At 44.5% G+C, this 12,849-nt stretch overlaps 1 protein-coding gene across 1 annotated transcript; it reads right to left on the bottom strand.

Moving 5' to 3' along the window:
* Positions 1-425: 425 nt before the first annotated feature.
* Positions 426-12,535, bottom strand: LOC139292930 (rho-related GTP-binding protein RhoE-like). Its single transcript, XM_070915341.1, has 5 exons — positions 12,254-12,535; positions 12,078-12,165; positions 2,963-3,072; positions 2,510-2,635; positions 426-1,621 (listed from the first exon to the last, which is right to left on the bottom strand). Exons 1-5 carry the CDS (start codon positions 12,356-12,358, stop codon positions 1,376-1,378), a joined length of 675 nt encoding a protein of 224 aa, XP_070771442.1. The 5' UTR covers positions 12,359-12,535; the 3' UTR covers positions 426-1,375.
* Between the last annotated feature and the right edge of the window lie 314 nt (positions 12,536-12,849).

The raw sequence follows: 12,849 nt of genomic DNA, 5'->3' as shown, positions 1-12,849 counted from the left end.
TATAATCAGTATCTCATATTGTATATTTGTATCTCATATTTTCAACATATTAATATCTTTTAGACTACCATGCCTTACTTTTTTCTTTTCCTGGCGGAAATGGTCTGTCATAATTATAGAAAAGGTTACTGGTCTCTTTTCCTACATCACAAATCTAAATGTGACACTGAAAGTTGAAGGAAGTGTTGGGAGGGAAGGTTTAATCGGAGGGTAGTGTCCCGCAGGGAAGGTCATGGGGTCGAAAGTATTCAGCTCTTCAGAGAATTACAGTTCTTGGATCTGCCCACTGAATTATGAGATATAGCGTTGTGATCTGACACTGGCACAGGATCAGAGTTACCAAAACAAACAAACAAACAAACTATAAACTCCATCTCAGCATAAGACAAAATGACAAGAAATGTCACCAGGAGCAAAACAACACACAACAATGCAAGCCTTTAATATCCGAACATATAGGTTAGCGTACCACAACACAATGCAAAAAGATAAAACAGTCAATAAAACAGGGCTCATTCTTTCTAAGAAACGGAACATTTAGATTGAAAATAGTTTGGGGCCAGTAACTGTCCAAAGTTCCATGGCCCTGAACAAACTGAGGTGGTCTTGCGTGCCATATCATATTGAACATATTGAGATCAGATCACGGTGTGGGCAGAATTTAGATAATGACAACGCGTATTAGTATTAGGTGTACATGCAAAGTAATAATAGGTGGAGGAGCATAAAGAATGCACTTGCTTCCACACTACTGTAATCTGTGTGTAAAATGCTCAGCAGGCCAGTTGACCTCGACTTTGGATCACGATGGCAAGAGGTCTGAGAGAGAGGGTGTCCTCACCCACGGGGCTCGAGGGCTCACGGATGGTTTGATGACGTGAATCATGTGAGATGGCCTTCGCAGTCACCATATCTCAACCCAGCTGAACACGGATGTGTTAGGGTGCTCTGAATGAGGGAATGTCTTTTGGAAGAACGCTGTTCATCCTTTGGTAGAGCTCCACGCACTATAACAAGGAGCACTGCAGCTGTTCTAGTGGAGCAGCGCCTTACACAGCACATTGTGTTGGGTTTTCAACAGCTATCTGCAGTTGCTGATGTTTTTGGGGGTCACGAGGAATGCCGTGTCCCCTGCAGCGCCGTAATAAAATGCCGTACTTCTTTTTGGTTCCAAGCTCGTCATTTCGCTTTCATGCACGCTCCAGGTTTCTATCTGTCCAAAGTATTCTGCCAGTCAAGAGTCTCCATAAGGGCTGCTTGGCATCATTTCACCCAAAGCACCTGCTTCACGGGTGCCCAGCCCATAGATCCTTGATTTTGAGTCTTCACTAGCTGAGAGAATGTTCCATCGGTGCTCAGCAGTGTGCATTTGTGCCTACATGACAGCACAGCTCTTGGCTTTGGTCTGCTGACAGTGTGCCGTTACCACAGCGGGCATGTCTCCTCCACTGCGAGACATCCTCTTGGTGGCTCTGGAGGACTTCCTCCTCTTCATGTTCTTGTTGCTCTTGTTGACACATGCCAACGTGGCCACATGGAAGATGTCTCTGACACTGTTCTCAGACTGCAGGGAGGAACACTCCAGGTAGGGGGCGCTCAGCTGCTTGGCTGTGTTGGAGCCCTGTTCAAGAAACATCGACAGGATGTCACATTTACAGTCTGCATTCCCAATGTGTAGTACTTGTTTATACTGATGATTAGAGCTGACACAATTAGTCGATTAGTCCAGGGGCGCGGTGTCCCCACCCATTGCTCAGTATTTCATGTGAGGTGATGAGTAGTTGGACACCCCTGGATTTGTACACTGACACAATTAATCAACAAGAATTTTGACAATCAACTTACAGTTTGTCATTTGTCAAGAGAAAAATAGCAAACTTTTCCCAACTTCTCGTTACTTACGAGATGGAAATAAACAATGTAGACGTTGTTTGCAAATGACCATGTCTTTTTTTGTTGTACAGCCGAGCACTCACAGAATCAAACCCCTCCTCCCTCACTACTACCCCAAACTGGTCACGTGGCCCCTGAGCTAACATCAACACTAGGTCTCCTGGATTGAACGTACGCTGCTCTGTCCTCTTGTCGCACTTCATTGCGAGCCTCGGCCCCCAGCCCCCAAGGTTTTTACCAGCCAGCTCACATGCCGAGTGGAACCTAGCTCAAAAAAACCAAAAACATGACAAATGATAACCTGTGACTGTGACAATCTGGACTGGCGACTTAATTCTCCGATCTACACTAATTCACTGTAACTTTCATGTTTACAGTGAAGTGTATGATGAACCACACTGCAGGCTGGAGCCGAGAGCGAGAAGCTGAAGAAGCTCCATGAAGACGCGTTAATGTGCTACACCTTGATCTTTGTTCATTTCTCTTGACTTTACTTGATGGAAAAAAAAAACACCACTCACAATAACACAAACCATACAAAACCATGTCAGATGACAACCTTGATGACCCTGTCCAAATGAAACTGACAACAAGAGAACCAGAGGCATTCTCTCACCTGATCGTACGAGACTGGAGTCTGGCTGTTGTGGGACCTGGTGAAGAGGTCTGTTCGGAGGTCCGACTTGCACCCCACCAGCAGCATCTTGGTGTTGGGACAGAACTCCTCAATCTCTCCGGTCCACTGGACAGAGGGGGGTCAAAGAGCAGGGGGCTGTTAACGATGATCTGAAAGTAACTTAATTGAAAGTAATTGAAAGTCCTTAAGATCTAACTTTTGGTTTGAATAGTCTGCTGATACAATACCAGGTCAAATACTTGTCCCCAGACCTACCTTGCTGGCTGCTTTTATAGTTTAGCAGCCTATTCCAAAACCTACGGAGAACCTTGGGGCAAGCATGGCATATAAATATACAGTATAAGGACACGTGGGATGGACTCCTGGAGGAGCAGGACACCAGAGGAGGAGGCATCTCCAACTCCAACAGGGAAGGACCTTCCTAAGGCTCACCTTCTTAAGAACGCTGTCTAATGTCTCTGGTCTGCTGATGTCGAAGCAGATGAGGACTGCGTCAGTGTCAGGATAGGAGAGAGGCCGCACGTTGTCATAGTAGGGAGAACCTTCAATTACAAAAAACAAAAAAAAGCATCTACAGGTCAACTGTCAAATGTCAACTCTGGCATATTCGTTGGCATAAAGAAGTTGCTGGGCCTCAGAAACCGAAATGATCAGCATTTAAAGTAAAACTTGAAACTGTGCCGACAAATCAATCTAGTCTCTTGCTCCAACAAAAGTGAGAGAGTTTTGATGACTTAACCCCCATTTGCTAGCCAGAGATTTTAATCTTGTATGTGGATCATTTTTCACCCCCACCCCAGTAATAATTACAGCCATGATTACCTCCTGTTTTTCTGTGAACCGGCTGCCCCTCCTGTAATTTAAAACCCTGTCCAGAGCGACGTCCATATATTTTAAAGAGGATCTCTCTTTTTTTTTTTCTTTTTTTTTTTTTACTTCTACTGATACTTCTACTTTTGTCAGCTCAGCGTGAAATCTGACTTTTGTCAAATGGATGGGTTAGGGTTAGTCAAACATGTTTTTGCTAATCTCAAAGACGGAAACATCCAACAAGGATTTTCCTCATTCATCAGATTCCAAAACAGCTTGGTATTACATGGACCCATTCACTTGATTGATGTCGGTCATGGATAATTAAGTCGGACGTTGTGGCACACTATGACCTCCACTCATCTGTCCATGAGCGAATTCTACAGGGTTTTTACCCCGAGGGTGAATCTTTGGAAGCACATAAACCAGACTTTCAGAGCAGGGTTCAGTCTGCAGGTCAGCGTGGCGCTTGTGCTGCTGTTACTCCCTAAGTTGATCTCTTTTTTTTAGTATTTACATTTTGGTTCATCTGTACCACAAAAAGTTTAGCTACTAACAGTCCCTGTATACACTGTATCCATGGATGTACAGACAACAACCACTGTATTACTACTGATACTGAAACATGTCTAAACGTGATGATTATCCGACAAGATCTTCAATTATACGAAGCGTTTTGTTTTTTTTTAATTATGACTTCTAAATGGATTTAAGGATGTTGAAGCTCATGGAAAGAGTACATTCTGTTCATTTCAGCAGTATGCACAGGGTGTCTTTCCATTGTACTATGTTATGACTTGACATACACAGAATGTGTGGAACATAGAGAAGACTAGAATCGAGAATACAAGCTCTATTGCTTTTTTTTAAAGTACATACTGCCTGACTGATGTCGCTGACTCACATGACCTGTGAGTAATGCAGCACGTGCCATGTAAAATATTTGTATGTAAGAATACATAAGGTCATTTTTCAAGTCTGGTTAAAACATCCGAACTGATGGTGGAGACGTGATAAACCTACTTCATGCAGACATAGTGAGGTAAATGGTAGTTGTGTGTCATGCTCACTATGGTAATGTTATGCAAAATGTTAACATTGGGATGTTTAGAAGGTACTGTGTGGTTACGATGGTCAAGATCTGAGTTTGCTGTGATGACATATAAATTAGCACTTGAGACACAGTACAGCTGAGGCGGAATGCCCTGTCTCTGCTCAGCCACATACATCAGACTGCTCCTAACAAACAGTCCTCCAGGGAAACACACCTTGTCTGCTCACTCACTCGCTGACAATGTCTTTGGGATTCCAAAGCATGGCTAGGATTACAGCTGTGTACATTCCACCAAAACACGACATCCTCCCTCCAGCAAGAGTTTGCAAGGACACGGTGTATAATTTCATTTGTGATACTGTGAGTGACAACCAAGCCACTTGGTACACAGGCCTATGACCTGAATACTTGCACTAACAGAGTGGCGGATGGATGCTTCAGGTTACTGAAGCTGTTAAGGTCTGGGATCTCATTGGATTATGTAGCATGACTCATGGGTAAAGAAACCTGTCTGGAAGCCTGCATTGTCCTTCAGACATGTGAAGACTACTTGATTTCCCAGACGAAAATGTTAAAGTGTGACTGTACGTCTTTTTCTATTTATTTCATTTCATGCCTTCCACCATGGGGTATTTGGGGGGGTTTGTTTACAATCTTTTACTAACTAAAGGAAGCAATGTCATAATGCCTTAATACATAAGATAATATATCAAAGGTAGGTGTCTGGCTACATGTAGAAATCAAACCCAGGCCTCAGCCTATGTGGTACGCACACTACCCAGTGAGCTCCCGGGGCTTCCCCCGTCATCTACACCCCACTTCCTGAGTCAACGTCTGGACCCTCGGATTCAAAGAAGAGAGAGGGATTCAAATTAGGTAAACGTTATTTTCCCTAACCCCCATATAAACCTAAAATTGGTCCACAGTTAGCTACTTAGCCCAGATTAGTCCTTTAACTCAGTAATGTCCTTACTTGAATATGAAGTCTTTACTCTTCAAACTCTTAAGTGACTTCTTCTTCTTACAGACGTTGATTTTCTCCCCACCACCCTGCACATCGCAGGCCTGCTGGATGCAGAAGCTTGGCTTTCATATCCAGTTTGTGAAGTTGTTCCTCCGGTTTCTTCCGTAGCTGAGTCAAGATGTCCAGGATCATTATGTACTTGGGGATTTTGCTTGTTTGCCCTCGTTCCTGGGCAGATAGAATTATCTGTAGTTTCTCCTGAAGGTGATGCAGTTTAAAGATGATGCTACAGGCTCCAAAACTTAAACCAGGAAGCTGAACACCCCCACGCCTTAGATTATTTTGACGATGCTAATCCTTTGCAAGATGATGTTTGTTTTCAAGATCTGTTATGTGACACTGATGAGAGTCCTGTTTAACCGCCTGCTCATGCAAGTCGCCAGGTAGCGTTTCAACATCCGGGGCATCGACCAGGTTGTCAGACTTTTTTGCGTTTGCTCCAGCTGGCATGTCATTACCGTGAGCTCTTCAGTCAGTCAGCATACATACACAAGACGCCTTTCTTGATTTGTGTTAAATCTAAAATGTTTTGGCCATCGCACACCACGTTGTGAGGGGACTCTCACGCCACATATTCTCCAACTTCAGGAAAGGAAACGTATTCACTATGCACCTCACCACTAGAATGAACTGCAACACACTCATTCCTCTGAGACTTTAAAGCTTTACCAGCTTATATTTCTAATAAAAACATCTCAAACAAATAAACTTTTACTTCAGTAACCACTGCTCAGCGATGAACCTGCAGATAACATATCAAGTGCTTTCATCTCCTGCACTTTAACACTTCAATCCCTTTCAGTGCTTCAACTGCAACTGTTACGCAGCATCTTACAAGCAAACATTTTCAACTTGTTTACAGTGTTTCAAAAGCTCCTAAGACACAGCAGCTGAACACAAACAGTGCTGAATAACTAATCGTACCCGACTGCTCCACTGAAATCAAAAGAATTCTGTGGAAAGAGGAGGCTAGTATGCTATTTCATGGCATTACTGGAAGTCATAACAATCACTTAGAACCCAATCCATTACCTCTCCAAGTGACTTTACAAACTTCACGCCAAGATGCTTGGATTCACAGATCGAGTCCAGATGGTCCACTCCGGACCAGAGACAATGCAAAAGACCCTACTGATCTTTTCATATCATTTATCTAATTCCCCCAAACACAAATAAAAGGAGGAGTTCAACATGCTGAAATCTCACACCCCGACCCTCCGCATTCTTCCATGAACAGATCCACATGGGCAAGATGTAAACAGTGACGAAATATTTTCACATCTGGCAAGTCGGGTTTCTTATGTTAAACAAACAGAGCGGAGGCCCTTATTTTCATAGCCTTTACCACAGTGCCTTGAAAATGTCTCTGCCATCCTTCAGGAGCTGAGGTATGAGGGGTTTTTCCATGGGAATGTTTGAGGGGGGAGAGAAAGAAGAAGGAAAATGCAGAATCTGAAAGCAAGAGGACCAGTGGAACATAGGGGCTACGAGGGCGTAATTTCCACTGGGGATGGGGGGGGGGGTATTTTCAGGTTGTGAAGCCCGTTAGAGGGCGCAGCACGTACGAAATAGAAGAAACTGAAATGAACACTAGGAACAGACAAGTTTCTCTCTGTCTCCTCCCGAGGACAGAGAGACAGCATTCCGTGGACATCGTGGATTCATCCTCAGCTCAGAATCAAATCCACACACTGCCCTACTTTCCAACACTGTGACTCTGCGGACATTAAGGCAGCTGTCAGGTTGTCAACCAGTTGCCCTGAAACATTTAGCGCACGTGACTGTTTAAATAAAACACATCTGTATGACGCTTTAGACACATGAGACACTGATCAATGAGTGATCTAATTTGTCATGTTGTGATTGGCTAGTGGGCACATCGTGTTGGAGATGGTGTGAGGATGACTGTGGTGCAGCAGAACAGGGGTGGGGGCGATGTATGTAGCCTAACTTGTAAACTTAGCTGCTGGCTGAGACGGCAGCCCCGCCTCTCTCTACAAGCAGCAGCAGAGGGAGGAGGACAGAGGACGGGAGGAGGGACTGATACTGACTGATGCATTGTCCAGAATGCCTGTACCCCGACGCCTTTTCTACTGCAAATCACCAACATCATTATTAATGGTTCGGCCTATGAGTTTACAATCCATCCAAGAAGTCCATCGGTAAACCATGCTTTATCTGTTGGATCTGTGTTTTCATCTTCAGCTGCTGCCGCCTGCATACTATAAAGAGTACGGTCTAGACCTGCTCTATATGTAAAGTGTCATGAGGTGACTTTTGCTGTGATTTGGCGTATTGTATAAATAAGACTGAATTGCATTGTGTCTCTGTCACAGCTGAATACATAGATTTGAAGATCGAATGTAACATACAGTGGGAGTCCAGCACTTCTGTCGTCCATTATGAAAATGACAGACTGGTAAATGATGACTGGAGTGGACAACGCTGAATAAAATGCATCAGCGTTAACTTATTGAGCCTCTTCGAACTCAGGCTCTCTCACTGCGTGTGCCCGTGTTTTCAAAGACGCATGTCATGGTCCGTCATTGGCACGCGTTCATATTTCTAGCGCCACTGGATTAAAATCCATCCAACTTTTTCTAGTCGTCACACACACACACACACACACACACACACACGCACACACTTAACTCTGATCAGCTGTTCTGGAACGAAAAACTCAGTTTCCCATCTCTGGGTTCATCAACTCAGAGTTCGGGGTTAGGCTCAGAGTTTCTCTATTTTTCGTAGAGCATTTCTTCCTTTTAAAGGCAACTATGATATCCTACCATTGGGTAGGTGTGAGTGTGTATACTGGGGGAGTGGGCTGATGGGAGCATTTCATATGTTGGCTACAGTGAAATCTGACTCTTAGTTTATATCCAAAGCTCCAGAGCCAGGGCTCACGCCTACATTCCAGACACACAGCGTCACAGTCTTTCTGTGGAACTCGCTAGTGTTGGATAAATTACGGCTTACACCCCTGCTCCACAACAGGCACGCCACCCACTCACCCACCCACCCACCGTGAGTCAGGGAGTTCAGCCGAGATGCTCCCAAACGTTGTGTTCCGCCCTCCCCTATTTTGAAGGCTGGGGGTAGACTGAATTACTACAATACCTTCTTCCCAGCCTTTCCTCAGAATCTGGCTGAGTTGATAGAAATACAGATACACCCAACTGAGACTCATTACCACTGTTATCATGCATTTACCAAAGGCTTCAGGGGCAATGCCCTGGGTCACACTGACAATAGCTCTGCAGCAAAAAAGAAAAAAAACACAGGCTTTATTGATTCTCAGTGGGAGCACTGCATTGGGGCAGCATGGGGTCTCACCACAGAGGGCTTCAGCCAAAGAATGCAGGGCGGTGTGGCAAAAATGTTTAAATCACATGTGCAAGTGTGCAGAGCAGCCAGAATCGCATGACGTTCCAAATCACTTTGGTGAAAACGTAGCGGGTTCATTAGAATGCTTAGGGGACCCCAGTAACCACATCAGCGTGCATATCAGCTGCAATCACAGCCCCCCAACACAATGGAAATAACTGTGGCTGTGATTACAGTGCGTATGCAACACAGTAACACGGCGTAACTGCGCTCACATGCACTAGCAGCTGGACCGGCTGCCAAAACAAAGAACAGAGAAGCTCTGATTACAACACACACAGAGGCTAAAACTGACGGCGCTAATTGATGTCAATTACTCATCAATAAAGTAAATAAATACAATCAGCAAAGGATTGCCTTATCTTAACTCTGAGAGTAACTTGATGGCAGACGTCAAAGATCACTTGTGAGGGCAGAAGCTCCACTCTGTGACACCACTGTCCAACAAAAGTGTTTTTCCAGTCCCAAACCAATCCAACAGAGCGATACGCTTTTTCTCTGAGCTGATCGTGTTGCGTCATGTCAGTTTCAGGGGTCGCATTCTCCACCGCACGGGAGGTAGAGCAGGGTAGAGCGGGTTGGGGGCTCGATCCCCGGCTCCCCCTAGTTGACATGTGTCCCACGAAGTGTCCTCGAGCAAGACACTGAACACTGAGTTGCTCCCGATGGAGGCCAGCACCTTGCATGGCAGCTCGGTTGCCATCCGTGAATGGGAATGGGTGAATGAGACCTTATCTGTGAAGCACTTTGGGAAACCATTTAGCTCATAGACATAATAGCCTTGAATCGGGACATTCAGTACTTGGATCAATTAGCTCATGAAAGATAAGGTGTGTCAGATTTAGTAGCCAGGGCGGTTCAATGTTCAGTGTGTCACATAGCCTCCATATGTAGTCAACGTTTAGGTAAATGGAAGTATTGGACTCAGTATCAGCAGATACCACATTAAAGGACATTTTATTAAAAACCAAGGACCACACCATTTAGCTTCTCGACCTACTGTGACCTATACGGGGTTCCCACACTTAACTAAATAATTTTTTCTAGAACACTGCTACGGGTTTCAAGTTTTTGTGATTATCCCTTCAGTGTTTTCCATACATAGGCGCTACTTGGGCGTCCCGCCCAGGTAGATTAAAATACGAATACCATTTTTTCCCCAACCAAAACGCACAATTGTCATTTCATAATGCACACAGACCAGCGGACCTTCAGTTCCGCGGAACACTACAGCGTGAGTTTTACCCAGGACGTTTTGGCAGCGCACCAGTTATCAGCTGTAGCAAACTTGGTGGCAGCCGTTTCCCGGTAAATTACAGCGAAAATGTGGCAACGATTAGTTTCGAACTGTATGTGGGCATCGCTCGGCTAGAGTTTTTTAATTGTCAATATGTCAGTATTTGAGTGCATTAACTGTAACAGTAAGAACTATGGCCACTGTTGAATGTTTACATGTTTCAAAACAAATGACATGGCATCCCAACCCCCCCCCCCCCCCCCCAACCCCCCACTGTACCGAGAACATCACAAACCGTGACCCCGAAACTGAGGTACATCCCGAACCGTGAATTTTGTGTACCATTACACCTCTAGTGTTGGATGCCCAAAGAAGAATGCCTAGTCGTATTTAATGTGTTAACGTTGACGTTACACACCTCATTTTAACTTGAGTGTAGTCGGACTAGGGGGCGCTGTCACCCGCCGTGCCACCCACCGCGACAAGTAAATTCTCAACCTGTGGGGAAGCACATTATCTAATCCCCGAACACAGCACTGTAGTGTCGACTGTCAGCTGCTGGCACTTACATTCTATCACTACACTTTTCCAACACAAGTCATTGTAATCCAGGACTTTTCCATCACTGCATTAAATAAACCAATGTTAAGCATCGAAAACCTAAACCTCAACCGAACCATCACTTTGGTGCGTGTCCTTTACGATCAAGAGACTTTTCAACATTTGTTGTTGGTGTGTCTTTTCTAACACAAGCGGCAACTATCACATATAATCATGTGCAACGACACAAAAGCTCATTTCCTTAAGTTTGCCTGAAGTCAACTGCTGCTATCACTGTGAAGCGAATCATTTTTAGTCATTTTTAGTCATTTTTAGTTTTGGATGTTTCTAATGAGTCAAACCATTACCTAAAGCTTATAGGAAGTGCACTCTAAATGAGTTCTTAAGGATTTTATTCATGGGTTATTAATTAGTCCTTGAGTGATTAGCATCACTTGAACTCAATTTGCCAATCACATATACTCCGTGTATTAGGGATGCAACTAACGATTATTCTCATTATCGATTAATCTGCCGATTATTGTCACGATTAACCGCTTAGTCGATAAAATGTCAAACATTTGTGAGGAAATGCTCATCCAAAGTGACGCCTTCAAATAACTTCTTCTGTCCAACCAGCAGTCCAAAAGTCCCAAAGACTCTTCATGTACTGATGCCATGAAGGACAAAGGAAAGCAGCAAATCCTCACACCTAAGAAGCTGGAGCCAGCGCACATTTCACATTTTTGCTCGGAAAATGTCTAAATAGTTGGCAACTAATTTTCTTTCGGTCGAGCAATCAATTAATCGAGTGATCGTTGCGGCTCTGCAATCATGTAAATGTAACTGATCGCATGAGAAGGTAGGCCTACTCCCTTATGTGCTTGCCTTAATGGCAAATACCACGAGTCGCTTAATAAAGCCGCGAAATAACGGGTTGAGATAAAGGCCGCTTTAGTGGCTTCCCGTCTCCCTTAATATTTCATTATCTTAGAAAGCAAGCTGTGGAACAGGATTAACGATTGTGAATGGATGGATTCTCCTCCTTCATTTTAAAGTCAACATAAAGAAAAAAAAAGTTGATACTAATAATAATTACCAATAACTACCAGTGCAATGCATACATATACATTGTTATTGTATTTTTTTTTCACTTAAATATTGTAAATGTTTTTTGTTTTTTTTTACATTTTTATGTTATTTTTTTTATGGTATTTTTACAGACTTCTCATTTCTAAAACCTCTATGCTACTTTTTTTTTTCCTATTCTTGAATTGGAGCGCCTGTAACTTAACTAAATCAATAAAGTGTGTCTGATTCTGATTCTAATAATAATAATAATAATAGTAATAATAAAAATAGGACTTCATAATTTCGATTTAGTACTGATGGGTTTACACAATTCTGCCACGCACAAGACCAACCAGAGTGTCTACTATTTCAGTCTCAATGGTAAGATGCTCAGGCAGAATGCTGTGCCTGACTGGGTCCTCACCTGAAGTGTCCCACAGCCGGAGCTCCACTCTCTGCATGTCCAGGTCGAAGCTGGCCGTGTAGTTTTCAAACACTGTGGGGACGTAGCCCTGCGGAGCACACCCAGTCACTGAGTAACCCTGTCCCCAGTGTGTCTCATGAATGAATACGGCGGACTACCTATCGTAGTCTTCTTACCTCGGGGAAGCAGTCTTTGGCGAACACGCTTAACAGGGCGCTTTTCCCGCACTGGCTGTCTCCCACAACCACCACTTTGCATTCGACAGTCGCATCCGAGTCCATCCCGCCTGCCGTGGTCTCCACTGGCTCCAGTGGCTGCCGTTCTACAGTTTCGGAAAACAGATCCGGTCCAACGCAGACCGCCGCGTGACGTTACAGAACGGCCCCGCGCGTTCCCGCTTCAGAGAAAGTAGTCCGAAACAGTCCGCTAACTCACCGTCTGACGTCTGACGTCTCTCTCTCTCATGCCTGAAATGTCCACTGTGACTGGTCTGGTCTGGGCAGGGTCCGGGACGTTCTTCAGCTTGCGCTCTGTTTCCAACAGAAGGGGGGCGGGGCTCCACCGTGGGAATCCCGTCAGGAATCAGCCTGTGACTGCCGGGAATTCTCAGACCTGTTTTGTGGGGCCCAAGCAGAACACCCCCCCCCAAAAAACAGCAAATGGATGAATAAATATAAGTCACTAACACCGTTTGTGAATTACAGGCCGAGCTTTGTGTTTCTCATGTAAATGGCCTTAAACTTGGACATGTTAATGTGGGCGTGCACTGTGG

This window comes from Enoplosus armatus, chromosome 11 (assembly GCF_043641665.1).
Source record: "Enoplosus armatus isolate fEnoArm2 chromosome 11, fEnoArm2.hap1, whole genome shotgun sequence".
NCBI lineage: Eukaryota > Metazoa > Chordata > Actinopteri > Centrarchiformes > Enoplosidae > Enoplosus > Enoplosus armatus.
The sequence above is the reverse complement of the archived record's forward strand: the minus strand, read 5'-3'. Positions and strand labels throughout refer to the sequence as shown.